The sequence below is a fragment of the Thalassophryne amazonica genome, chromosome 8 (genome assembly GCF_902500255.1).
Source record: "Thalassophryne amazonica chromosome 8, fThaAma1.1, whole genome shotgun sequence".
Taxonomy (NCBI): Eukaryota; Metazoa; Chordata; class Actinopteri; order Batrachoidiformes; family Batrachoididae; genus Thalassophryne; species Thalassophryne amazonica.
In genome coordinates, this window is record NC_047110.1 from 76,582,653 (window position 1) to 76,610,478 (window position 27,826).

Genomic DNA, 27,826 nt, shown 5'->3' on the forward strand with positions numbered 1-27,826 from the left:
ATGTAAACTGTTTGAGGCTGTGGACAAGTGTCTTTTATACAGATAACGAGTTCCAACAGATGCCATTAATACAGGTAACAGGTAGAGGACAGAAGAGCTTCTTAAAGAAGAAGTTACAGGTCTGTGAGCCAGAAATCTTTCTTGTTTGTGGGTGACCAAATACTTATTTACCACCATAATTTACAAATAACTTCTTTAAAAATCCTACAATGTGATTTCTTGGAAATTTTTTTCTCATTTTGTCTCTCATAGTTGAAGTGTACCTTTGTTGAAAATTACAGACCTCTCTCATCTTTCTAAGGAGGAGAATTTGTAAAATCAGGGGCTGACTAAATACTTTTACCCCACTGTACTTCTATGTTTAATAAACATGAAGACTCATTATGAAAGTGCAACATGCTTTTCTGTTGATGATCTCAATTCTTCTAGCACACAAAAACTAAAAATTGCATTTGTGTTGGCTAGAGTACCAAACTGCCACCATAAAAAAAAAAAAAAAAACCTTCCTGCAAGATGGAGGACCAAGTACACACTGGCTGCAGTTTAATGTGCCAAGGACAGCTGTGTCTAAAATAATGTCACACTACATTTGATTGATTTATTCATTTTAACTCAGGAGTTATGTAGTGCTCTGCATCATCCCACCTCCTTGTGTCATCCTCTGCTGCTCCTGAACTGTTAAGAGGTCTTGTGAGGACTTCTTTTTTGGCTTGTGTTCGTGTTTATCACTGCTGTGCTCCCAGTGCTGCACACGTGACTGAAGCTTCAAAGCAGCCAGCCTGAAAGAACACACATTCAGTAGCAGTAAAAACAGCTGTACAGTTATATTTTTCGAGCTGCAATAAATATATGTTCCCCTCACTTGTTATCAGGGCTCGAACTATTTTTAAGAAATCCTTTTCCAGGAGTTTTTCCCTTATACGAGGAATTTCAGGACAGCAATTGCTCACAAGCGGTTCCTTATTTTATAATGATGCAGGGTTGGTAATGAAGCATATCAGGCTACTTCTGGGTGATGGCTCTATATATATAGCTACAAACTTAAACGAGTGCTCTGAAAGCACAATATCCCTGCTGGCAAATGCTGGTTTGGCACAAGTACTTGCTACATTCTGGTAACATTTCAAGGTATATGTGACAGATCAACTCATGAAACTGGTCGTGTCTAGGTTTGTCAAACAAGGGCCATAACTAACACAATGTGTGAATCTTGCACAATATTATAATATGCTTATTACTAACCTATAACAAGGACTTGTACCAAGTTTTGCAAAATTCGTCCTAAAAGTATGAGAGGAGTTGATTTCAGAATGCTTACCCTTTTTTTTAGGACAGACAGATGGACAGAGACAGAAATCGCCATGACAAAATCCTTCAGGCCTTTGTCCAGCGGGGGAAAAAAACTGAACTGTATAATCTGTCTTCTTTCAACATACACGGACGTATAGGTCTATACAGTTTTATTAAGCCTACATTTATCCAGGTCACTGTATGTCCAGTCTAAAAGGAAAGAAGAAAGTAACATATTCCCTGCACTGGTTACTAATCATGAAGAAATACAAGCAGCATGATAAATAAATAACGGTAAATGGACTGTATCTATATAGCGCTTTTCCATCTGCATCAGACACTCAAAGCGCTTTACAGTAATGCCTCACATTCACCCCGATGTCAGGGTGTTGCCATACAAGGTACTCACTACACACTGGGAGCGTATACACACGCTCTTTATTACAAAATGCACCAGATTATTAAATAATGTGGGTGTTATTCATAATGAAGTAAAAATTCTTTCTATTTTATTGAGTTATTGCAGATTGTGGTGTTATCATGTAATGTGTTGTTTTCACTAGAAAGAGCTGTCAGTTTTCCAGAGTAATTTGGAAATTTCTAGAAAAGTAAGTCGCTTGGGCTGTTTCTATTAAGCTTTTCTTTTTTTTAATGCCAACCAAAAAAGTCAATTCACCTATTATTAAATGACATCAAATATTTCAGAGCCAAGTCTCATAACCTGATAAAATTACCTGCCTGCTAAATATTACAATAGCATCCAGGGAGGTGAAAATGTACATATTTAAGCTCACTTAAGTCTGCAATATCCATTTTGTCTTACTTGGAGATGCCCCAGCAGTAGGACATTTCAAAGGTCCTAAGCGGAAGATGACATGTTTCTAAGAGGCGGAGAGTACGATCTGTCAGAAGAACACAGCCGCTCACATTAAGCTCTTGAAGGTACGGAGCTCCACTTGTCAGATACTGCACGGCCATATCAGTCATCTGAAGGTCATTGGAAAGGTGGAAAATCTGACGGAAAATTGAAATGGGAAATAGTTTTTAAACACTCAGACTGAGCCAGTCTGTGAGTCTGAATGTGTACCTTTGGACAGCCTGCTATCCGCAGACTGAGAAGACTTCTGCAGCAACACGTAAGTGCTCTGATAGCTGAGTCAGGCAGAGCTACACAGTGAGACACGTCCACGTGTTCCAAAGCCATCACATTCTGACACATCTTCTGCCAACATAAAGAACAAGTGAGAGGACAAACTCGGATGTGAACTGTGAAAGCCGACAATCCTCCATCATGGTGTGTTTGACAGAATTCAGAGTCAGTCTGCTTTGCTTTGTGTGTGTGTGTACACTTTTTAATTTTTTATTATTATTATTGTTATACCTGGCAGATGTTTTTAAGTTGAGATGCTGTTAGTATTTTGTGCATTATTTTGTGCATTCTTTGCAGTATAATTTACATAAATGAATAGAAAGTCAATGACTGAATCAAATGTACCACAAGAGAGAGCCTAGGTCTAATGCAGTAATTTGTATTTCCAAACACATGATGCATTAGTAATCATCTATTACTCAAAATGAATGAGGGCTCTTCCTTCTACATGGGCTGTTCATGATCTGGCCAATTTTTTTTGGATCCTCCAAACTGTGACTGTCTAGCGTTGGGACCAGGAGGCAGAGCTGTGGTCTTATACACCTCTCTGCAGCTTCTCTCCCCCTGCCATCCCCTCATTACCCCATCCCCGTAGAGACGGTGCCTGCTCCCAGACCACCAATAACCAGCAAAAATCTATTTAAGCATAAAAATTCAAAAAGAAAAAATAATATAGCACCTTCAATTGCACCACAGACTAAAACAGTTAAATGTGGTCTATTAAACATTAGGTCTCTCTTCTAAGTCCCTGTTGGTAAATGATATAATAATTGATCAACGTATTGATTTATTCTGCCTAACAGAAACCTGGTTACAGCAGGATGAATATGTTAGTTTAAATGAGTCAACACCCCCGAGTCACACTAACTGTCAGAATGCTCGTAGCACGGGCCGGGGCGGAGGATTAGCAGCAATCTTCCATTCCAGCTTATTAATTAATCAAAAACCTAGACAGAGCTTTAATTCATTTGAAAGCTTGTCTCTTAGTCTTGTCCATCCAAATTGGAAGTCCCAAAAACCAGTTTTATTTGTTATTATCTATCGTCCACCTGGTCGTTACTGTGAGTTTCTCTGTGAATTTTCAGACCTTTTGTCTGACTTAGTGCTTAGCTCAGATAAGATAATTATAGTGGGCGATTTTAACATCCACACAGATGCTGAGAATGACAGCCTCAACACTGCATTTAATCTATTATTAGACTCTATTGGCTTTGCTCAAAAAGTAAATGAGTCCACCCACCACTTTAATCATATTTTAGATCTTGTTCTGACTTATGGTATGGAAATAGAAGACTTAACAGTATTCCCTGAAAACTCCCTTCTGTCTGATCATTTTTTAATAACATTTACATTTACCCTGATGGACTACCCTGCAGTGGGGAATAAGTTTCATTACACTAGAAGTCTTTCAGAAAGCGCTGTAACTAGGTTTAAGGATATGATTCCTTCTTTATGTTCTCTAATGTCATATACCAACACAGAGCAAAGTAGCTACCTAAACTCTGTAAGGGAGTTAGAGTATCTCGTCAATAGTTTTACATCCTCATTGAAAACAACTTTGGATGCTGTAGCTCCTCTGAAAAAGAGAGCTTTAAATCAGAAGTGTCTGACTCCGTGGTATAACTCACAAACTCGTAGCTTAAAGCAGATAACCCGTAAGTTGGAGAGGAAATGGCGTCTCACTAATTTAGAAGATCTTCACTTAGCCTGGAAAAAGAGTTTGTTGCTCTATAAAAAAGCCCTCCGTAAAGCTAGGACATCTTTCTACTCATCACTAATTGAAGAAAATAAGAACAACCCCAGGTTTCTTTTCAGCACTGTAGCCAGGCTGACAAAGAGTCAGAGCTCTATTGAGCCGAGTATTCCATTAACTTTAACTAGTAATGACTTCATGACTTTCTTTGCTAACAAAATTTTGACTATTAGAGAAAAAATTACTCATAACCATCCCAAAGATGTATCGTTATCTTTGGCTGCTTTCAGTGATGCCGGTATTTGGTTAGACTCTTTCTCTCCGATTGTTCTGTCTGAGTTATTTTCATTAGTTACTTCATCCAAACCATCAACATGTTTATTAGACCCCATTCCTGCCAGGCTGCTCAAGGAAGTCCTACCATTATTTAATGCTTCAATCTTAAATATGATCAATCTATCTTTGTTAGTTGGTTATGTACCACAGGCCTTTAAGGTGGCAGTAATTAAACCATTACTTAAAAAGCCATCACTTGACCCAGCTATCTTAGCTAATTATAGGCCAATCTCCAACCTTCCTTTTCTCTCAAAGATTCTTGAGAGGGTAGTTGTAAAACAGCTAACTGATCACCTGCAGAGGAATGGTCTATTTGAAGAGTTTCAGTCAGGTTTTAGAATTCATCATAGTACAGAAACAGCATTAGTGAAGGTTACAAATGATCTTATGGCTTCGGACAGTGGACTTATCTCTGTGCTTGTTCTGTTGGGCCTCAGTGCTGCTTTTGATACTGTTGACCATAAAATTTTATTACAGAGATTAGAGCATGTCATAGGTATTAAAGGCACTGCGCTGCGGTGGTTTGAATCATATTTGTCTAATAGATTACAGTTTGTTCATGTAAATGGGGAATCTTCTTCACAGACTAAAGTTAATTATGGAGTTCCACAAGGTTCTGTGCTAGGACCAATTTTATTCACTTTATACATGCTTCCCTTAGGCAGTATTATTAGACGGTATTGCTTAAATTTTCATTGTTACGCAGATGATACCCAGCTTTATCTATCCATGAAGCCAGAGGATACACACCAATTAGCTAAACTGCAGGATTGTCTTACAGACATAAAGACATGGATGACCTCTAATTTCCTGCTTTTAAACTCAGATAAAACTGAAGTTATTGTACTTGGCCCCACAAATCTTAGAAGCATGGTGTCTAACCAGATCGTTACTCTGGATGGCATTCCCCTGATCTCTAGTAATACTGTGAGAAATCTTGGAGTCATTTTTGATCAGGATATGTCATTCAAAGCGCATATTAAACAAATATGTAGGACTGCCTTTTTGCATTTACGCAATATCTCTAAAATCAGAAAGGTCTTGTCTCAGAGTGATGCTGAAAAACTAATTCATGCATTTATTTCCTCTAGGCTGGACTATTGTAATTCATTATTATCAGGTTGTCCTAAAAGTTCCCTAAAAAGCCTTCAGTTGGTTCAGAATGCTGCAGCTAGAGTACTGACGGGGACTAGCAGGAGAGAGCATATCTCACCCGTGTTGGCCTCTCTTCATTGGCTTCCTGTTAATTCTAGAATAGAATTTAAAATTCTTCTTCTTACTTATAAGGTTTTGAATAATCAGGTCCCATCTTATCTTAGGGACCTCGTAGTACCATATTACCCCATTAGAGCACTTCGCTCTCAGACTGCGGGCTTACTTGTAGTTCCTAGGGTTTGTAAGAGTAGAATGGGAGGCAGAGCCTTCAGCTTTCAGGCTCCTCTCCTGTGGAACCAGCTCCTAATTCAGATCAGGGAGACAGATACCCTCTCTACTTTTAAGATTAGGCTTAAAACTTTCCTTTTCGCTAAGGCTTATAGTTAGGGCTGGATCGGGTGACCCTGGACCATCCCTTGGTTATGTTGCTTTAGACGTAGACTGTGGGGGGGGTTCCCATGATGCACTGTTTCTTTCTCTTTTTGCTCCGTATGCATCACTCTGCATTTAATCATTAGTGATCGATCTCTGCCCCCCTTCTCGGCATGTCTTTTTCCTGGTTCTTTCCCTCAGCCCCAACCAGTCTCAGCAGAAGACTGCCCCTCCCTGAGCCTGGTTCTGCTGGAGGTTTCTTCCTGTTAAAAGGGAGTTTTTCCTTCCCACTGTGGCCAAGTGCTTACTCATAGGGGGTCGTTTTGACCGTTGGGGTTTTTCATAATTATTGTATGGCCTTGCCTTACAATATGGAGCGCCTTGGGGCAACTGTTTGTTGTGATTTGGCGCTATATAAGAAAAAAGTTGATTGATTGATCTTTTTCTCACTGAGCAGACAGAAGACTGAACAACACGGTCAACCTCCACACAACTGTTTGATCAGCATGGGGGCTGGCAAGTCAAATGAGCTTTCTCCCATCCACTGAGGCAGCTCAGTAGGATAGGAGCTGGACTACCGAAATGTAGGCCTAGGTTTGATTTCCAGTCATGTTACCTGTTACACCGACTGTTTCAGTCCACCCAGCTGCAAATGGGTACAGCATTGGCTACGGTAGGGGTGACCAGACATCCTGTTTTCCCAGGACATGTCCTGTTTTCACATCCTGATCTGGCTGTCCTGGGTTTTTTTTTAGAAAGTGATGAAAATGTCCTGGTTTTCATTGTTTTTCATCTTTGAGCATCTCTGAGGAAATTCTGAGTATCATTTGAGTATCTCATGGGTGGTGTCGTGGTCTGATTGGTCCCCCCTGTCTTCACTGCGCATGCGTCATTTCGGAGCATCAGCACTGATTCACCGATTATCGCCTTGTTTCTGCTTAAAACTGCACTCCAGTCATCATCTATCTCAGCGACAGATCTCTGAAGCTTTTGTACAACAATCATTTCCACAAAAATTCTGCATTATTTCGTAATAAAAGACGGAGGACCAATCACAGCACAACACCAGCACGTCTGAGACTGACTCACTGAGTCTGGCTCAACACTCAAACCGATCAAAGGGAATAATGTGATTATTAACCATCAGATGACTAAGGAAAACCTCTTAAATCATTCTAAAGTCAGTTAAGCAGAGATGAGGCGTTAATTGGTTAATCACTGCTAACATTCCTAAATAACGCATGCACAGTGAAGGCAGGGGGCCCGATATGTAGGGGGGCTGTTCAGTCTCCAACACCAGGTCAAATGTCCTGGGTTTCGGTAATCAAAATATGATCACCCTAGGCTAGGGAAGTAAACTCTATTGGACTGGAGTCCTATCCAGGGAGAGTTATAGACTCAGACTTCACACTGCAGAATCCGAGCAAAAGCACCGGCATCAATGGGCCTCAGTGATTATATGAGACTTACTTCACCTCTTAGTCTGACTGTTTTATATCAAAGAGATAGCTGGGAAAATAGTACAAGTAGATTCATGGGGCAAGACATAAGGATGCCTGAACATTAGATAGAAATAATTTAGGTCTGATGTAGTAACTGCTAAAACCACTCATACCTTCGACAAATACAAAGTAAGTAAGTAAACTTTATATAGCGCTTTTCCCAGACAGGGGTCACAAAGCGCTTTACAAGGTAAAACAATAAAAATATACAGTAAAACACTCAGTACTAAAAGATTATTGGCCATGAAAAGCCTGTTTAAAAAGTAGAGTCTTTAGTTGCTTTTAGGACAAAGGTCCTATCATCAAATTACAAGTGGAAATAATAAACAATATTTCATATGGAGTGCACTGCTAGAATTTAGTTTGGATAGTTTTGTCAGTTGCTGACATTAGGAAAATAACCCATTAAAACTGTAAATCATTTTCACACCATATTCAGTCCTGTACCTAAATTCTTCTTATATCTGTACCTCAATGCCAGCGTCTGTGATACAAACACACTCTGCAAGAACAAGCTTCTTCAAGCAAATACCCTCAAGAGTGGCCAGTCCCTAAAAACACAACACACAGAGTTAGTGGCCAGAGGTTATTATTTTTAATCACACATGGAATATATAAAGGCAAGAACAAGCAGACGCACAGCACCTGATCGTGGATGTTGCAACCGCTCATATCAAGAGAGGATATACAGCCGCCACTCAGCCACTCCAGGCTAATGTCAGTCAGTCTCTCACAGTAACTCAAGTTGAGATGGTACAGCCTGCAGAACCTGAGAAGTGTGCATGCCCACACATACATAAAAGAGCTAGAATGTGGTACGGCTGACCACAGCTAGGATTGTGTGGGCACGTGCATGGTGTACCTTTGTGCAATCCTCATGACAGAGATGTTGTTGATGTTGCTGCAATGACTCACATTCAGCTCTCGCAGTTTGGTGTTAAAAGACCCTTCGGTTAGGTACCGGATCCCGTTATCAGTTACACTGAAATACGGAGACTGCGCACGCGTTATACCAAGCAATGTCATGAAAAAAAACCCCACCACTAATTGTAATGATAGATTTATGGAGTAATCCACTTTAACAACTACAAACCCACTTGTTGCAATGTGAGATGTCCAGATATTGCAGGTTGTTCAGGGTGGCAACAGATTTGAGGGTGGCATTAGTCATCCTGGGGCACTGTGCAGCATGGAGTCTGCAGAGACTCCTTGAGCTATGACACAAGGCCTTCCAGCTGATGTCCGTTATGTGGTCGTTTCCTAAAAGCAAATATGAGTGTTTAACAGTCAAACATGAGGCCAGTATTACAGCTTTTCATGTGCATATAGAATTAAATGACCACACCTTCTATACTGAAAGTCTTAAGTTTGGATACTTCAGCAATGGCTTTGAAGGCCGTGTCTGACAGGTGAGGAGCACCCAATAGCGAAACAGAAGACAGACAGTGACATCTGGCTGTCAGCGCCTGTCAGACAGTGAGTGAAGTTGACAAAGAAACTTGGTCCCATTTTATTCATGATCAATTTTTATGATTCGCCGCTGAAACTGCAAAAAATGTAATTAAAAACAATGTTCCATATGCTTACCAATACACATCTGACAGAGGGAGCATGTCATTGATCACAATTTTTTTGAGTGTAGGGCAGCTATTAGAAATGTATCTGAATCCGTTCACCATCATCTGGTAAAAGAAACAGAAGGACGGGAAAATATGGGTCTAGGTTGTATCACCAGGCGGCTCATTTATAAAACTCTGAGTTACAACTAGTGGTTTAAAGGATTGCGGTTGAACCATGATTTATACGGACCCGCCTCACAGTTTGGCTTGCATATGAACCGTGGATTAACTGCAAAATTTACATAATAGTGAGATACAGATTGATTGTCACAGTGAATGTTTTCAAAGCAATAATTATGTAAATCTCAATGCAGAGGTGGAGATGTGTGCTCACATAAATGGAGCATGTTTTTAAAAGCAGACAGCTCAACGCAGGTCAGGATCTAAGCATGAAAAAAAATCATTTCGAATGATCAACAGTTGAGGACAGTGTGTACATCACATTCTCCCTGTACCATCCTGAGCTCATTGAGCCAAGTGTGGGTGGAGCCAAGGTGGCTGAACATTGACTGAGCTTTGGGAAACAACTAATCCAATTACATTTTTTCCACGAATCTGATTGGTTAATCATGTGAGATTTCAGACCATAAATTATCACGTGGACGGTGACAAAATATTAAAACCGTTTCACATTTGATGTGTTACTCCGCCCACTGACCACATTACTGCGCAGGTGTCAACAATGATGCTGTCACCTGAGACAGACAGAAACTAGTACAGAGATGATGGTCCCGAAAAGTGTGGTTTTAATGAGTTTAACTGGATTGATTGATGGATTTAACTCAATGCAGCTGACGAGATGAAGAAATCTGTGGGTCTGCTCAGAATTTTCAGTATGGCATGAAGACGCTGTTGCCACGGTACGCTTTGATGAGCTGACCACACCCTTTCACAATGTTTCGTCAGCTGAATTAGTTACAGAAAAATAAACTATGCAAATGATCGCGGGTACAAGCGGCCAAAATGGGCTTCCTCAGGAGGGTGGCTGGTGTCTCCCTTAGAGATAGGGTGAGAAGGTTAGTCATTCATGGGGGGCTTGGAGTAGAGTCGCTGCTCCTTCACACTGAAAGGAGCCAGCTGAGGTGGTTCGGGCATCTGGTAAGGATGCCCCCTGGGCGCCTCGCTAGGGAGGTGTTCCAGGCACATCCATCTGGGAGGAGACCCCGGACTAGGTGGAGAAATTATATCTCCACACTGGCCTGGGAACGCCTCAGAATCTCCCAATCAGAGCGGGTCAATGTGGCCTGCGAAAGGGAAGTCTGGGGTCCCCTGCTGGAGCTGTTGCCCCCGTTACCCGAACCTGGAAAAGTGGTTGAAGATGAGTGAGTGATGAGTGGATTAGAATGGGAATAATCCTGTTGTGTCTGATGATATGCAGAATATCCATTTGTGTGACTAAAATCCAGCATGAACGTCTGCAAATCAGACACAACAGGATTATGCCCTAAATGACTTTTCCAGAGTTTTGCAAAGTGGTGTGCCACCGCAGCAGTTATATTTGTCTAGATTGTTTTTTTAATGTGAAAGATATCCAGTCTGTGACTAAAAACCATCATCCAAACCCAACCGTGAGTTTGGTGAATTAGGTGACCCTTCGGTATAATGCTGTATGTACGCACTGTTCTCCTTTATAACTGTCAGGGGTCGTTGAAATGTACACGCATGCACTGTCCAATCTCAACCTTTCCCATGAATTAATGTAGAAACACCGTCAAAACTCATTTACACATGCAAGCTACACAGTAAAATCACCAGTGTATAACTGACACTGAAAGTCTTAAATTAACACTCTGGCTAAAGTGGGAACATATGTACACTGGCAGCATTAATTTAACACTGGTGATCTGTGACTCTCACGCAAAAGACAGATCCATTCTGTCACACAGTGAAGAACAATGCAGAAATAAAAAATGCAGAAGTACATTTTTAAAAAAAAAGGTAAACAGACTGTCCTTGTCTCGATTTCACAAAGAAAAGAAAATCTACTGAATGGGAGAAGTAACAGAGGCGATCAACTCATGCATGGTGCATGGCTCTTGTTACCACACCTCCAATCAATCAATGAATAAAAAACAATAGGAGGCCTGATTAAAATGCGTCAGGATTTCAGAGCAGTTGAGCACAGCAGATGATAGGAGGCACAATGCAGACTCTCAAACAGGTAGTAGGATATCAAAGGCTTTATGGTAAATGCAGGCAGTGGTCTGGTACACAAAGAAGCAGTCAGCGAGGCGAAGGTACAGGCAGGCAAAAGGCAATGGCGTTGTCAAGAATTAACAGGCTAAGGTTGAGAGCACGGCAAACAGCAGTGAGTGGGCAGAGACAAAAACAAGGTCCAGGAAACAAGCACGGTCAGGCACGGTGAGGCAATAAAGTACAAAACAAGGAACATAGATCAAGAGCTGAAGAGCTGGTATGAAGACATGAGAATCAATGAACTAGCAGTTTCAAACAGAACTCACAGGGCTTAAATGCATGGTGAATAATTAGACAGTGATGGAAAACAGGTGTGGTGAGCTGGCAGGAAGTGGGCAAAGATAAAGAGACAAGGCAAGAGAGTAAACTGACAAATGGGAAAGCAGAAGACAAACAAAACAGGACGTGGCCAACAAGAATAAGGAAGTACTGGTGAAGGGCAAGAGAGTGTAGTGATCTGAGGGTGTGACAGTGATACAGATTAAACTGGGTGTGAAACATGAGGAACAAAGATGAGGCAGAACTGACAGGGGAGTGCAGTGACATAACCAGAATCCATAAACTAATAATACTAAAATATCCAGACCAAAAACAAACAAGAAACACTAGATAGAATGGAATCTTAACATGAACAGAACAACAACAGGTGACAAATGGCTAAAACTGAAAAGAAGGTATCAGGTAAATCAAAACAAACTAGGACAGCTGATGACTGGAAAAAGTACAAAACACAAGATAATTAAACTAACACTTCACTGGTAAATGTGCCAAATAAAAACTGTGACCAAAGCAATCATGAACAAAATCAAAAACAATGGATTAAAGACAAACAAAACTGGAATGGCACTAAATGTGTGGCTGATGTGTGAAGAACAGAAATAAGCTGTGAAAAAAGCAAAATAAACAGATGATCAAAAACCAAGTAAAATATATCAATACAGAAAAGCTGATGGAAAATAAAAAGGTCAAGACCTGGGCAGGAGCAAATCCTGACAAAATGTAATAATTCAATTTGTGAACAGTAATTGTATGCAATATAAATGTGTGTGTGTGTGTGTGAGAGAGAGAACAAATAATCTTGCCATTTTTTCTCCCTCTTTTTATCAGACTTGATTTGCTCAGAACATTGTGTGTAAGCCTGGTCTGAAGAATGTATGAGGTGCCCACATTCTCACCGCACCTTCCTCCTTTATAAATTCCAGTTCATGCATGGGAAAAGGTGTACATGTGGGTTTTATGCACACGCAGATGTTTTAAATAAAAGATATTAAAATTTGCAGTCAAAATACCTCATAAACATCGAGATGATGCTTTTTTTTTTTTTTTTTTTTTTTTTTTTTTTAAGTGGAATGGGGCAGAGTTATGTACAAAAATGGCAAATGGTTTACAGCTGTGGCACAGTGCAAACCACATATGCACAACAGGCAACAATTCAATTATCCAGCTATCTATTCAGGCTTGTGGCAGGAGGGCATTCTTCAGACACGCCAGGACCTGGGAGGGGTCTGATCCAAATCGAGTTGAAGCAGGTGAGAACTTAATTCAAGCTGTAATAGCATGGGAAACCAGTGTGAATCTGTAATACTAAAATGCTCAGAGACAGATAGGAGTCCTCATGGTGATAGTTTAATTTATTTATATTTAATTTACCTAACAGTGTTTATCTCTGTCTCAAACTACTGAAAAACTCTGGAAAAAAAAAATTGACACTTCTGTGCCTGTTGCACAAAATGGAAAGTAGCGGGAGCTTGCCACACCCTGTCTCCCTTTAGAGAGTGGACACCTACTTTCTTGCAGACACTGTGTTGGTGTGTCAGAATTGCACACAGCTTCATTAGGTGTGTCACAAATTGCCAGCATGTGTCACAGGGGAGCTGGAGCCTGTCCCAGTGGTCACTGAGAGAGAGGCGGGGTCCACCCTGGACAGGTCGCCAGTTTATCGCGAGGCCAAATACAGTAGTGTTCAGAATAACAGTAGTGCTATGTGACTAAAAAGATTAATCCAGGTTTTGAGTATATTTCTTATTGTTACATGGGAAACAAGGTACCAGTAGATTCAGTAGATTCTCACAAATCCAACAAGACCAAGTATTCATGATATGCACACTCTTAAGGCTATGAAATTGGGCTATTAGTAAAAAAAGTAGAAAAGGGGGTGTTCACAATAATAGTAGCATCTGCTGTTGATGCTACAAACTCAAAACTATTATGTTCAAACTGCTTTTTTAGCAATCCTGTGAATCACTAAACTAGTATTTAGTTGTATAACCACAGTTTTTCATGATTTCTTCACATCTGCGAGGCATTAATTTTGTTGGTTTGAAACCAAGCTTTTGCTCATTTACTAGTGTGCTTGGGGTCATTGTCTTGTTCAAACACCCATTTCAAGGGCATGTCCTCTTCAGCATAAGGCAACATGACCTCTTCATTTTGACATATCCAAACTGATCCATGATACCTGGTATGAGATATATAGGCCCAACACCATAGTAGGAGAAACATGCCCATATCATGATGCTTGCACCACCATGCTTCACTGTCTTCACTGTGAACTGTGGCTTGAATTCAGAGTTTGGGGGTCGTCTCACAAACTGTCTGCGGCCCTTGGACCCAAAAAGAACAATTTTACTCTCATCAGTCCACAAAATATTCCTCCATTTCTCTTTAGGTCAGTTGATGTGTTCTTTGGCAAATTGTAACCTCTTCTGCACGTCTTTTATTTAACAGAGGGACTTTGCAGGGGATTCTTGCAAATAAATTTGCTTTACACAGGCGTCTGTCACAGCACTTACAGGTAACTCCAGACTGTCTTTGATCATCCTGGAGCTGATCAATGGGTGAGCCTTTGCCATTCTGGTTATTCCTCTATCCATTTTGATGGTTGTTTTCTGTTTTCTTCCACGCATCTTTTTTTTTTTTTTTTTTTTTTTTTGCCCATTTTAAAGCATTGGAGATCATTGTAGATGAACAGCCTATAATTTTTTGCACCTGTGTATAAGTTTTCCCCTCTCCAATCAACTTTTTAATCAAACTACGCTGTTCTTCTGAACAATGTCTTGAACGTCCCATTTTCCTCAGGCTTTCAAAGAAAAAAGCATGTTCAACAGGTGCTGGCTTCATCCTTAAATAGGGGACACCTGATTCACACCTGTTTGTTCCACAAAACTGACGAACCCACTGACTGAATGCCACAACTATTATTGTGAACACCCCCTTTTCTACTTTTTGTAACTAATAGCCCAATTTCATAGCTTTAAGAGTGTGCATATCATGAACGCTTGGTCTTATTGGATTTGTGAGAATCTACTGGTACCTTGTTTCCCATGTAACAATAAGAAATATACTCAAAACCTGGATTAATCTTTTAGTCACTAGCACTACTATTATTCTGAACACTACTTTATCAACAAACCTACTAACCTACACCTATCCTATCCTGCATGTCTTTTAGTGCAGCAGATAACAGAATATTTGCAGAGGAATCCTTCAAATCTGGTTACAAGCACCAAAGTTTGACTGTGTATACCTTTTGGTACATTTTAGAAAAACAACATTAGCCATTTGAATTTTCAATAGGGGGCCAAGTAGGGGTCAATTAAAGAACTGCATAGGAGTCAAAAAAATGTTCCAATCATATTGAAAGCTATACTACATTATGTGTCTGATCACAAAGATTCCAAAAAGGTATAGTTTGGACTATCTGTGACTGAATGTTCTGGACTTGTGGGTAAAAACAGCAAACATGGTGTCAAAGGTCACTTTCAGTTTGTACAGGGGTCAAAAGTTAGTTACTCCAATTATGGTAAAACATAATGTAAATTATTGGTTGAGTTAGTAGGATTTTAAAAAGGAATAGTTTGCACCATGTGTCATGCTTAGTTATCATGTTACAAGGTCAAACATTGTTTGACCTTTACTTTGGAGACCAAACATTCAACACAGTGAGAACTATTCCATTTGTTAATCCTATTAGTTCAACCAATAATTTACACCACGTTTTACCAAAACTGGAGCAACTTTAACTTTTGACCCATGTACAAACTGAAACTGACCTTTGTCACCATTCTTGCTGTTTTTACCCCATAACATTCAGTTATAGGTAGTCCAAACTATACCTTTTTGGAATCTTTGTGATCAGACACATAATGTGGTATAGCTTTCAAAATGACTGGAACATTTGTTTTTACCCCTATACAGTTCTTCAAGTGACCCCTACTTGGCCCCCTATTGAAAATCCAAATGGCTAACATTATTTTTCTACAATATGTACCAAAAGGTACACACAGTCAAATTTTGGTGCTTGTAAGCGGATTTGAACGATTCTCACAGTTATCTATTGTACTATTTGGAAGTGGGAGGAAGCTGGAACACCTGAAAGGAACTCACGCAAACCCCTCACACAAAGGATCAGGTAGGAAGTGATCCCAGGACCTTCTTGCTGTGAGGCACCAATGCTAACCACAGCCAATGTGCTGCTCTTACGTTTGTCACAGAAGACTAAAATGAGCCATTTCAAACCTAAATGTTTCTTACAGCAGGGTTGCATCTATATGCAAAGGCATAGCACTGTGCATTTTAGGGATGTTTATCATTAAACCCCAACCACAAGTAACTGTAAACAACAGATAAAAAGATTTTGCACAATATTTAAAGTATTTATTAAAGCCAAACCATTGTGGGGATAAATGAACACAGTTCCAGAGCAAAGACTGTTTATATGTTGTGGTGAATGTGTGTTCTGTTACAGAGAGAGTACATGGTGAGTGGGTGGGCCAAAGCTTTTTTTTTCCTTTTGGTACAATCCCAACCCTCCAATTGGCCATGTGCCTTTTATGCTCTCTCTCCCTCCTACAGATCTGTCTTCATTCCCTCAGAGCTCTGGGAGAACTGAGCACAAACACAAGTGCACAGGTAGAAACAAGTGTGTAGACACACACTGGATAAGACAGAGGAGTGACTAGTTTTATCCAAGGTGGACTCAAGTCACAGGAAGCAAAACAACAAAAAAAAGCTCTGGCAGCAGCTGAATCTGACTGGAGAACATAAGAGCCAAACCACGTGGAGCACAACCAACTGACCTGAGTGCAGCCGGAGAGGTTGAGGTGGATGAGATTGTGACAACCATTCCCAGCGGACAGGTATTTGAAACCTTCATCTGTGACAGTAAGCCAGACTCGGGTACTGAAGGTTCAGACACGTCCTGACAAGTTGAAGTAAGAAAGTAAAGCATTATTTGTGTTTTATCTTTGTGCAGCTTGGAATTCTGTGTCATTTTAGCAATAACAAAAAGCATAAAGTTCAATACATGTGCAAGTTCTTGTTAAAATATTACAATCCATGAGAGAGAAGGAGAAAACCACTGAGAGAAAGCTGACACTTAAATGTGGATTAACACGGCAATCACACAGTCCAAGTCGTGTTCCATACCACATCTGTGCTTCTAAGAAATGGCCAAGCTGGCAGCGAGCTTAACCGTGAAGAAACAGAAATGGGGCTAATTCTGGGAATTTAGGGGTAGGAAGCCAGGCTAAAAATAAAGTATTGCGCAGGAAAAGTTTCATGAAATGGTCACATGATGAATGAGTTGGACAACAGTTTAGAGCACAAATCAAGGCTAATCTCATTCACTGTCAACATGTACGTAACTGTGGAGATTTACCTGGACAGTTGTTTTAATGTTGTGTTTGTCACAAGCGTATATGAAAGGTTTAAATAGAGCAAACTGGGACAGCCTTCGAGGATTCGCTGAAGCATCATATCCTAAACAGGACAGATTCAGATGTCACCTAGAGTTTATGCTCTCACCAAGCTATATCTGTTACAGGAAACCTGTTATAAGCAAATGCAACATGCCACAGTGTCATCTCTAAACATACATTTTCAATGAATTTTTTTTCACAGTCCATTTGCATAAATTTTTTAAACCAAAGTTTAACTTTTGATCAGACGCATCATAACTGCTCTTATTATTGATGTATTTTTTTAAGCACAGAACTAATGTTTACCCACAGCTCAGGTCTAGGAGCATGTGCTGTGCTGGTGCTTCACAGCATCCACCACACCAGAAAACCACCACAGGTCCTGGATGAGAACCTCCAGGCAGGTTTTCTGCTTCTTGAAACTGGCCATCTATCAGCCATAACCAGGTGAAATGTGGACATCCCCTTGATCTTCTCCAGCCAATGGGGCGTCTCAACACAGACACCTGCATGGTGGGTCATGCCCAGAGAAATGTGCCACATGGCCAAAATGTGATAGCTGATGCTCTGTCACAATGCAAATGGTGCATCTGATTATGTCCCTAAGTAAGCATTTGACACAAAGTCAATTCAGCGGCACTGAAGGATCCTCCGAAGAGACATAGTAGCAAAAACATTGAGTTGTTGGCTTAGGTTACTGGTTTTCACAACCATACGGTAAGAGCAGAAACATCAGGACCCTAAAGACCAGGACATTCATTCTCCTGTAAAGGTAGTGGCATCAGCAAACACTCAATGACTCCAGAAGATTTTCCCAGGTCTCTTGCTCTCTATCACTGAGGACCCAGACAAGCTAAGTGAAAGCCAGACTGCTCCATTTGATGAGTGGCAAAACAGGTCATTTTATCCACCACAAGTCAAATTTAATTTATGCACCTTAATTTACCTACCTTCCTATTAATAACATTATGAATATGCAAGTATCCACACATGATCTACAGATTTAATTTTGTACTTACAGTGATATTGTCACACTCTGATATATTGAGTTCCTGCAGATTTCTACATTCACCTAATAAAGCAGAAAGAAGGCAAACATTCAACAAAAGACATATTTATAGTTTAGAACTTCCTTAGCTACAGATATAAAGATATTGTGGTTTTTGAACACTCTATACAGTGCCCTGCAAAAGTATTCACTCCCTTGAGCTTTTACACATTTTAATTTATGCCATTTTACACAAAAAGTAATTCAAGCTCCTCTATATTAAAATTTTTAAAATTATCCTCCTTGAACTCAAACTGAAAGCAAATCTCTACAACTTGACATAAATTAATTAAAAATTTCAATGCCAAGATGACAGGTTGCATACCCCCCGATATAACATGTAAATCATTAGTTTTGTTGCCAGTTTTCTTCAGACATGTCAGGGGATGGACACATGAACCTTTCCAAGTCACTGAATATGTCTTGGACTTAATTTACATCTATTAAGAAAAAATACAAACAGTATGGCACTCTATGGTAAATCTGTGTGGAGTAGACAGTTCTCAAAAATATGAGTGACTGTGCAAGAAGGAGAAGAGTGAGGAAAGCCACCAAGAAAACTCCGAAAGAGCTATAGGCTTCTGTGGCTGCGATTAAAGAAATGTTGTATAGTGCAAGTTTTTCATTTAGCATCACCACTCATAGCTTCATAGTGGAGTGGAGCAGAGAAGGATTTACTTTCAACAAAATAGATCAATTCTAGGCTTGCATCTCTGAATTCCCTTCTGGCAAATTGTAGCTGAACTTTCAAGTTTTCTTTGTAAGGACATCCTTCACTATGAAGGACCACTTCACCATGAAGCTGTGTAACTGGTGATACAAAATTCAAAACTTGCACTGTGCACAATTTCTCAAATCACAGCCACAGAAGCCTATAACATTTTCAGGGTTGTTTGGGTGATTATGGTGGCTTTCCTCACTTGTCTCCTTCTTGCACAGTGAACTTAGTTTTTGAGAACTGCCTCCTCCAGTGCTGTATGTATTTCTTAAAGAGTGATGTAAATTAGGTCCAAGACACAATGACTTCGAAATGTTTATGTACATATCCATCCCCTGACTTGTCTGAAGAAAACTGGCAACAAAACCAATGATCTACATGTGTTATACCAAAGTGGGCTTTGATAACTGTAGTGATCGCTGGGCTGGTCGTTATGCTGCAATGCATTATGGGAGTTCAGGGTCTGGAGTTTTAAGTGTTATTATTTCATGTTAGTTTAACAGTGTGGTTAGTGTTATTGATTTATTGTTTTGTAGTTCATTTGGCTTAGTCAATTTTAGTTAAGTGTCCTGTTGCCACCATAAGTGAAAAGTATATCGTTTTTGATGCTTTCCACCACTGTCTGTGTTGTTGAGCGTTGAAAAATAAAGCAACACCTCCTTGTGGCAGAGTGCAGAAAAGCTCAGAGCTTCCACATCCACATAACTCACCACAATATCAACTTGTAGATTTTCACTCTCATTTATAGTTTAAGGAAGATAAATTTAGAAATTTTTATAAAAACAAACCAGAATTACCTTTTTGTGTTGGTAATGGTATAAATAAATTCAAATGTTTAAATGCCCAAGGGGGTGAATACTTTTACAAGGCACTACACGCACACACATATACACACACACACATACATATACACACACACACACACACACACACACACACACAGAACAGCCTGTCCTCAAGGTTCTTGAAATGGAGCAATATTACCACCTGGTGGACATTTACCATTAATGCAGGTAAAATAGAATTTCACCAAGAGCTCTAGTACAGTATAACATAAAATCTAAGGCACATGCAGTCTTTGTTTATTATTTTATTGTATTTAAAAATCCTACAATACACTGTAAAAAAAAAAATGATTAGGGTGATATATATATATATATATATATATAAATTTGCATATCTAAAAAAATGCACATTGTCATTATAGGGTGTTGTGTGTAGAATTTTGAGGGAAAAAAATGAATGTCATCCATTTTGGATTAAGGCTGTAATGTCACTGTAGAAAAAGTGAAGGGCTGTGAATAATTTCCGGTTGCAATGTATGTATGAATGTATGTACGTATACATTTACTGGCATCTGGAAGTTGTCTGGTGAGATTTAAAGCTGTACATATCATTCAGTTCAGGAGTATTTCTTACATAATGCACTCCCTTGTAAATTTTTTTTTTTTTTTTGCGGGGTGACAGCCGCCTGTGTTTCATCTACAATTACTGCTGACCTTTAACTTTCGCTTCTGTTTCACATTCTGTCTCTTTCTTGGACTTTCATCTGACACTTCTCAGTTCTTACTGAAACGACAACTCCTGCAAGGCTCAGGATGCGTGTGACCTCCTTTTTCCTCCTAGTCTCCCTGACCCTCCTGTTGCTCCCACTAGCTGAAATGAGAATGGGCAGGGGGCGGGGTCTCAAGGGTGTTCAACGCAAACAGGCTCGAGACAGGTGCAACTTTTCTCGAGTGTGCTATTTATCAATTTGCTCTAGTAATCAATAAATATGACAAATACATTTTTTGTTATTTGAAATCTGTCAGGGTAAGAGGTAACGGGCGCCACAGCCGATCAGGCCTGTCCAAGCACATCATACCTGACTGCTCAGAATCTACGCAATCTGGAGACGTCTATGTGGACTGTCAGAACAGACGCCTCAAATCCATTCCCACCTCTCAGATCTGGTCGAAACAACCAAAGCACCTCCTGTTAGCCCGTAATAAGCTCAAAGTCCTTCCTAATGGGGCCTTTTTGGGATTTGAAAGCTTAATCAGTCTGGATTTGCAACAGAATCAGATCTCACTGGTGGAAGATGATGCTTTCCAGGGTCTACCACGCCTTCGAAACCTGCTGCTGCAGCATAATCACCTGAGGACACTGAGCGAGGAGGCCCTCATCCCCATGCCACACCTTCGCTTCTTACGTCTGTATGACAATCCCTGGAACTGCCTCTGCTCAATGGACAGTCTCATACGAACCCTTCAGGTGCCAAGCAACCGTAACCTAGGAAGGCATGCCAGGTGATTGATTTGTCAAAAAGCCTGCAACTGAGCGCAATATGTTACAGATCTCATTAATGTACAGTGTAATAGTCTGACAATGATGAACACACCACAGCATTAAAGTCGTCAGCTGTTTTCCAGCTAAACTGCTGAAGTAGTGAAGTTTACTGAAACTGTAACTTAAATAAATGCAACTTTACTGTGTAATTCTCATGCTAGGTGTGCAGAGCCTAGCAGGCTCAAAGGCATGAAGTTGAAGAAGGTTGACGCCGAAATACTCTGCAAGGAGGCAGACCCGGGCAATGACTCACAGGGTGATGAAACAGAGCCAATCATAGACCTCATAGAGCCCAGTGCAATTCGCACCAAACCAGATGCCACCACATTTTGCCACACGTACCTGTTCCCCCAACTATGGACAGACTGCAGCAACCGAGGTGAGTTCAGTCAGCTTTTATTCTTTAAATCAGTTTGATTGATTGTACTGTACCACGCCTGTGGCTCATGTTTTCACAAATTCAGCACACGTGTTATTATGCAATCAAGGGGTTAGGAAAAATATTTTAAGGGCCACATCAGAGAAGTCTTTATAATTGAATAGCAGACATGCCACAGTTTTTTCAGGGCCAGACACAGAACTGGAGGAGGACCTTGGGCTTGTGAAGTGTTTTCTTTAAAAATATCATGTGCTCGATTACATTGCCTCTGAGTCCAGTTTAGCCACTTGGAAAATTTTAGTTCAATAAACTTAAACCAATTTATATTAACTTCATCAAACACATTTTCACACACTGTAAGAGCAGAGTACATCAAACAATGTGCAGCCTCAGGGTACTGGCAGGAACTCTGACTCTGGATTTCACTATGGAATTCATATTGTGTCTAGACATGTGGCTTAAATCTGCCTTCGTTCAACAGATGTGAATGGAATAGATTTTAAAAATACCATAATATTAGCAATAAAACTGAAAACGTACATGAAGTCAAGTCTAGGAACATGTGCTGTGTCATGCGTCACCACATCCACCGCATCATGGTACTGCCTTGGGTCCTGAATGGCAGCCACCCAGATAGACAACCAATGCATCCCCACCTCTCAAACGTAACCATCTATCTGTCACAGCCAGGTGAAACCTAGACGTTCACTTATCCTTCTCCAGCTGCTGGGGCCCTCTTACGTGAAAGTATGTTTTTGATGAAGTTAATATAAATTGGTTTATGTTTGTTGAACTAAAATTTTCCAAGTGGTTCATAATGTGTCAAAACACCGGAGACATCTATGTGCTGGATTATATATGTGCCACATGGCCGAAACTTCCTCACAATGCAAGTGGTATTTCTCATTTATTTCTCACTAACTAAGAGCTTGTTTGACACAGTCATTCCAGCGCTACCCAATGATCCCCCAAAGACCTATCACCAATGACATAAAGTCGTTACCTTCGATCAGTGGCTACTGTCCTCATTTCACAGCCATACAGTCAGACAGGAAGCACCAAGACCCTAAAAACGTGGGCCTTTGTTCTCCTGCAAAGATACCAGTATCACCAAACACCTCTGTCCACCAATCTCATGACTAAGATCTTCCCAGGCATCTCTCCTTAACCAAAAGACAAGAATGTCACTGCCGAGATAAGTGAATGTCTGTGCAAGTTCAACACTTTTGACACATACAGATACACCTCTGCACATCTATAAAACGCAATAAAAATTCTTGCAGCAGTAAAACAACTCCAAGTGATGAAATAATCAATAAATCTTCCCTTTTTTATGAACTTTAGGTCTAACCGAGGTGCCTTTGGGTATTCCAGAGGATATAGTTCATATGGATTTGTCCCATAACTCCATCAGTCATCTCAAAGCCAAAGACTTCCAAAATGCGAGGAGCCTTAGAACCCTCAACCTCAGCCATAACCACATGGAGCACATCAACACAGGTATAAGCTTGTTGTTTTACTGCATCACAATCAGTGATTACAGTTCTACACAACTAAAGAGGAACTCTCCTTCAGTTCATAATTATAGTGTGGACAGCCAAACTGCTTACAACATTTTACACAACTACTGTCATCTTCTCTTCCGTTTACAGTATTTTGGGGGAAGATAAGAGGGTCTGTGATGTGATTGTGGTACTCAAGTCGTGCTGACACAAGTTGAGAGCCAGCCTACACATTCCTGCATGAGTGTGACTGGATATGCGGGTTTTCCTTTTCTCATTTAATAAACAGAATCAGATCTGTCTAAACAGAAGTATACTGATGGCCAGCTGAAAGGAAGAAACAAGTGAAGGGATGCATGCATCAATCACTTTCTTTGTCGCTCTTCCAGCTTCCCTGTTTGGGCTCCTGCACTTACGTGAGCTGGATCTGTCTGACAACAACCTGCACACTGTCCAGTACGGCGTTCTGGAAGACCTTTACTTCTTGTCACAGCTAAAGTTGGGAGGAAACCCTTGGGTGTGCAACTATAGGTGGGCTGGTCTTCTTGAATTTGTGTAATAAAGTCTTTGGTTGTTTATATTTTGGGGAAAAAACCCTCCTAATTAACTAATGCATTTATTTCAGCATCCACTACATCGTGTACTGGCTGCACCTTCACCCAGGAGTGAGGTACACCGGCCTGATTTGTCACTCCCCTCCGGAACACGCTAGTGACAGTGTGGAGGTGTATGTGCATTCCTACAACAGAGAGTGTCCAAAGGACAGGCAGCACAGCAAAATGGATCAAGGCCATACGGACCCCCAACTTTGGAACACACCTCTGGAACTGCAGGGAGAGCTGGAGGAGGAGCTGGAACCCAGCCACTTAAGGAAACCGCAGAAATATGAGATCTTCAGGCTGTCGTAACTGAAGTGAAAAACTGACCTACAACTGACTCTGAAAAGGCTTTACCCTGCCCCCCCCACCACACACACACCGCGTTTTTCATTTCCCTTCAGTATTTCCAAAGCAGTCTGCATCAGATGGTGTAAAATTTTCAATGATCTTATGATTTTTTTTTCTGTATTGTACATTTCATAAAAAGAGGATCAGTTATTATTATTGTTATTGTTATTTTAAAATTTTCAGAAATAGAACATAGTCCACAATACACAAACATTTATCCAAACAAACAAAAAGGAAGAACATTAAGAGTAAAATGTAGACATGTCAAATACACTCTATAAAATACACACATTCACAGTAAAATTCCAAACACAGGCACATCCAAAAACATTTTGGTGGCCGGAGCAGGCCTGCTCCATCCTCGCAAAGAGAAGCATCTTGCTCATTCATTTATTGAAGCAAGACAGAATTAACGATTTGGCTGTAACCGCCCCCACTATAAGAGCCTGTTTTTCATGTTTGGGAAGAGTCTTCCTTAAATCAAAGCAACCAACAATTGCTAGACTAAAAAAGAAATACAAGAAAAACATTCATTTTTTTGCTTTGCTTTAAACTGGCTACTGGTTGCTCAGAGTCACCACAGTGGTTCTAGTCAAGATCCACATTGAAAATTTGTAAACATTTTAGACCAGATGACCTTCCTGGCACAACTCCATTCATACAAGAAGAAACGCATACACAGCTCCTGGTTTTCCAAAACAGTCTCCCAGCCAAATACTCAAAAATTATGAAATACTGGCCAGAAGGTGCGAGACCCTTTGGCAACATGACATTTATCACCTACTGGGCAACATAGCACCAAATATTGCATTTAGTTTGGTTTTAGAGAAATGCAACCTGCATAATACTTTAACGGTATAAGCTGGTAGCTTGGATTAATGGAACACTTCCAAATACTAGACAATGACTCGTCCTTATCTTAATTTCATAATGGAGCCCCAAGCCTCCCTGACACTGGCAGTGCCATCAAGGTAATGTAAATGCTTTGACAAATTAAGTCAGATGAAGTTTGATGTGTAAGCAGCAAAACATGAAAAACAGTTTTCTGGTTTAGTTGTAAATTCTAGAAAGGCAACAGTGTCTATGGCAAAACAGCTGCTGGTGTATTATTAATTTGAGCTGAGTACATGGATGGGGTAAACCCCATCTGATATCGCAACATGTAAGACAACACAACAGATTGCTCAACCACACAACTCCAACTCCAGTAGATTTCAACTGTGTATCAAACATAACTCACTCATTCATTGTCAACCACTTACTCCAATTAAGGGTCACGGGGTGGCTGGAGCCTACAGTCACAGGGCATGAGGTGGGGTACACCCTAGACAGAATGCTAGTCTATTCCAGGGTCACAAACAGACAAACACATTCACACCCGCACGCACACCTACGGACAATTCAGAGTTTCCAGTCCACCTATCCTGCATGTCTTTGAATGTGGGAGGAAGCCAGAACACCCTGAGAGAACCCAAACAAACACCAAAGAGAACATGCAAACTCTACACAGAAAGACCACAGGTGGGACTCAACCCCACCACTTTCATGCTGTGAGGCAACAGTGCTAACCACTATTCCACCTGGTGCTGCCCTGTATCAAACATTTAGCCACTAATCATAAGATTCCAAAATGACTACTTGTCGCCAAATTTGTCTTGTATCCATGACCTAATGTCAGCATCCATAAAACAAAAAACTTACCATGAAACACAAAACTGTTTTGAGGTCCTTCACAAGCACGCCTTCATTTCCTGGACTTTAACATTGTCTATTATGTTTGACTTGGCCTGTAATGGAAAAGAGGAGGCCTTGTTCTACCTTCAGCTGCTGCAGTGAACACAGACCTATGTGAACTTGCGCCGCTGCCTCATTACCGCTGCTGTGTAGTCTGGGATGATGTAGACTTTATAGCCTTTACAATCCAGTCACTGACAATTCTGAAGATGTTATATGTGTTTCTCCTCTTTTTTGAAGTGAATACGAGCAATGACTGATCTAATTGTGATCAAAAGGCTCAGTGAGCTCAACTGATGATCTTCACTGAAGTAAACCTGTCAGTTCCCAGAGGTTGTGGAATTGTCTTGATATATTATGATGATCTATACCCTTCCAGCTCTGGTATATAGAAAATCTTCAAGGTGTTGCAGTGGTAATCCCTCAAAGTCTTCCTGTTTTTCCTTGCATGTAGTGTTCTGTCTTCAAGACACTACTGACTCACATTCATACTACTTGAGCTTCCCTTCAGCTGATATCATTTCCAGAATTTCCAATTGAGAACTTTGAACAGTCTACAGGATCTGCATGTCAAAATGATAATCATTCTGATGATTCTGTCAGAGAACTCTTCCCAGATGAGTGGAAGGTTGCCCAAGTCATCATCTGTACCATCCTGAAGTCTGTTAGCACTAGGACTGCTAGCGCTTGATGCTAAATTACCTGGCTATTTGGTAGCTTTAGGTGGCATAACTGGTCCAATAATGTGAAGGAAAAAAAAAAGACGAGCTATCGCAAGCAAAAAAGCTCTGCAATAAATAAACAAATGAATGTGGCCTAATTATATTTTTAAGGGTTCCCATGGAGGAGCCCGTGCAAATGCATTTGCTCCATGCGCTGCTCACTAGCGCCCCCAACATTTCAGTATTTTTAAAAATTTGTTTTTGTATTGTTAACTTGAAAACATGCATTATAAGCACTGACAACAAAAACACTGACATGGTGCAAGACACTCACTGACAAATTTTAAACGGGTCCATTTTAGGTTCGCACAGTTACACAGATTGATACGGATCACAAACGGGCGACAGTTCTGCAGAATCTGCTTCACTGTGCTGTCCGTTATCCATTCTCTCTCCACTGAAAAGTTGATCTGAGATGACAAACATTAAGAAAGATGATCAATACTGTTGTTTTAAGTCTAATGTTTAACAACACTGTATGAGATGAACAAGTACTCTCACTATACTGACCTGACTCCAGTGTCCCTGACTGGATGATGGCTTTCCAAGTGCAACACACCTCGGCACAATTTATCCAGTCTCGTAATTGCAGATACTGAAAGATCTAAAGAAAACAAATGTTGGAAATCCCAAAAATGTATCTATTTATGCAACGGAACATTTAAATATAAAAACACCAAAAATAATCCTATTTTTCAAAATTAAAGTAAATTTTATGCACTTATTTTAAGTGAACTTGTATTTCTGTTATGGGTTGTACATAATATCATGTTTCCTCCAAATAGTAGGAATTACTCTGCATAAGATTATTGTAATTGTTTGTGTGTGTATTTTCACTGAACTTAGTGGGAATCTTACTTTGGCTAGTATCTCCAGATGATTTAGCGTTTAGAACAGATTGGCCAAAGGTCTACTCAAGATCATTATGGTCATGCAAAACATAATACGAAGAAAAAAAAACAAAAAAAAAAACTCAGATTTGATAACATCTCTGCTACCAATGTGGCTCGACATTTGCTCATACACTCATAATTTATTAAGTATTTGTGATTGACTGAGATAAGCAAGGCCCTGTGACAGACTGGCATCCTATCCAAAGTGTACCCTGCATCACCCCCATGACTGCTGGGATATGCTCCGGCCCCCCATGAGCCTTGATTGGAGTAATCGGGTATAGAAAATGAATTAATGTATGAATGACATAGTAAGTAACTTCATGACAAAGTTACAAGGAAGTCATAACAAAAAAGTTCAAAACAAAACAATGTGTGGTTCCTCAAAGCTCACTGCATGTATTGCTGACAATAAGTATTCACAATTGATCATACAAACTTATGCCTCAGTCTGCAAAGCAGGCAGGGCATGCATCAGCCCTCTGCTGCCTTTTACTTATTTATTTTAGCAGCTTAGTTGAAATGCATGTTTTATTTGTGCAA

At 40.3% G+C, this 27,826-nt stretch overlaps 2 protein-coding genes across 3 annotated transcripts in view; one reads left to right on the top strand and one right to left on the bottom strand.

Annotated features, from left to right (window-relative positions):
- Nucleotides 1-619: 619 nt before the first annotated feature.
- The window catches only part of fbxl13 (F-box and leucine-rich repeat protein 13), a 37,931-nt gene continuing 10,724 nt past the window's right edge, over nucleotides 620-27,826 (bottom strand). The window contains 15 exon segments of the mRNA XM_034175504.1: nucleotides 620-779; nucleotides 2,114-2,277; nucleotides 2,378-2,512; nucleotides 7,969-8,049; nucleotides 8,144-8,267; nucleotides 8,361-8,480; nucleotides 8,596-8,758; nucleotides 8,844-8,964; nucleotides 9,094-9,180; nucleotides 16,392-16,473; nucleotides 16,475-16,513; nucleotides 16,973-17,073; nucleotides 18,032-18,084; nucleotides 26,665-26,834; nucleotides 26,906-26,994. Of these exon segments, the coding sequence (XP_034031395.1) occupies nucleotides 620-779; nucleotides 2,114-2,277; nucleotides 2,378-2,512; nucleotides 7,969-8,049; nucleotides 8,144-8,267; nucleotides 8,361-8,480; nucleotides 8,596-8,758; nucleotides 8,844-8,964; nucleotides 9,094-9,180; nucleotides 16,392-16,473; nucleotides 16,475-16,513; nucleotides 16,973-17,073; nucleotides 18,032-18,084; nucleotides 26,665-26,834; nucleotides 26,906-26,994 (1,689 nt within the window).
- LOC117515930 (leucine-rich repeat-containing protein 17-like) lies at nucleotides 16,224-27,350 on the top strand. Of its 2 annotated transcripts, none has more exons than XM_034176719.1 (7): nucleotides 16,224-16,451; nucleotides 20,342-20,498; nucleotides 20,590-21,066; nucleotides 21,268-21,485; nucleotides 22,830-22,985; nucleotides 23,377-23,518; nucleotides 23,613-27,350. In XM_034176719.1, the coding sequence occupies exons 2-7, from the start codon at nucleotides 20,377-20,379 to the stop codon at nucleotides 23,893-23,895; spliced, it is 1,398 nt and encodes a 465-aa protein (XP_034032610.1). In that variant the 5' UTR covers nucleotides 16,224-16,451; nucleotides 20,342-20,376; the 3' UTR covers nucleotides 23,896-27,350. The 2 variants fall into 2 exon arrangements, with proteins under 2 accessions (XP_034032610.1, XP_034032611.1); XM_034176720.1 differs by having other exon boundaries at nucleotides 20,405-20,498.

Bases quoted from the DNA above. Each gene is read 5' to 3' on its own strand.
- LOC117515930 (XM_034176719.1), top strand. From the start codon at position 20,377: ATGCGTGTGACCTCCTTTTTCCTCCTAGTCTCCCTGACCCTCCTGTTG. The intron at 20,499-20,589 runs GTGCAACTTTTC...GAAATCTGTCAG, and splicing joins CGCAAACAGGCTCGAGACAG to GGTAAGAGGTAACGGGCGCC. The intron at 23,519-23,612 runs GTGGGCTGGTCT...CATTTATTTCAG, and splicing joins CCTTGGGTGTGCAACTATAG to CATCCACTACATCGTGTACT.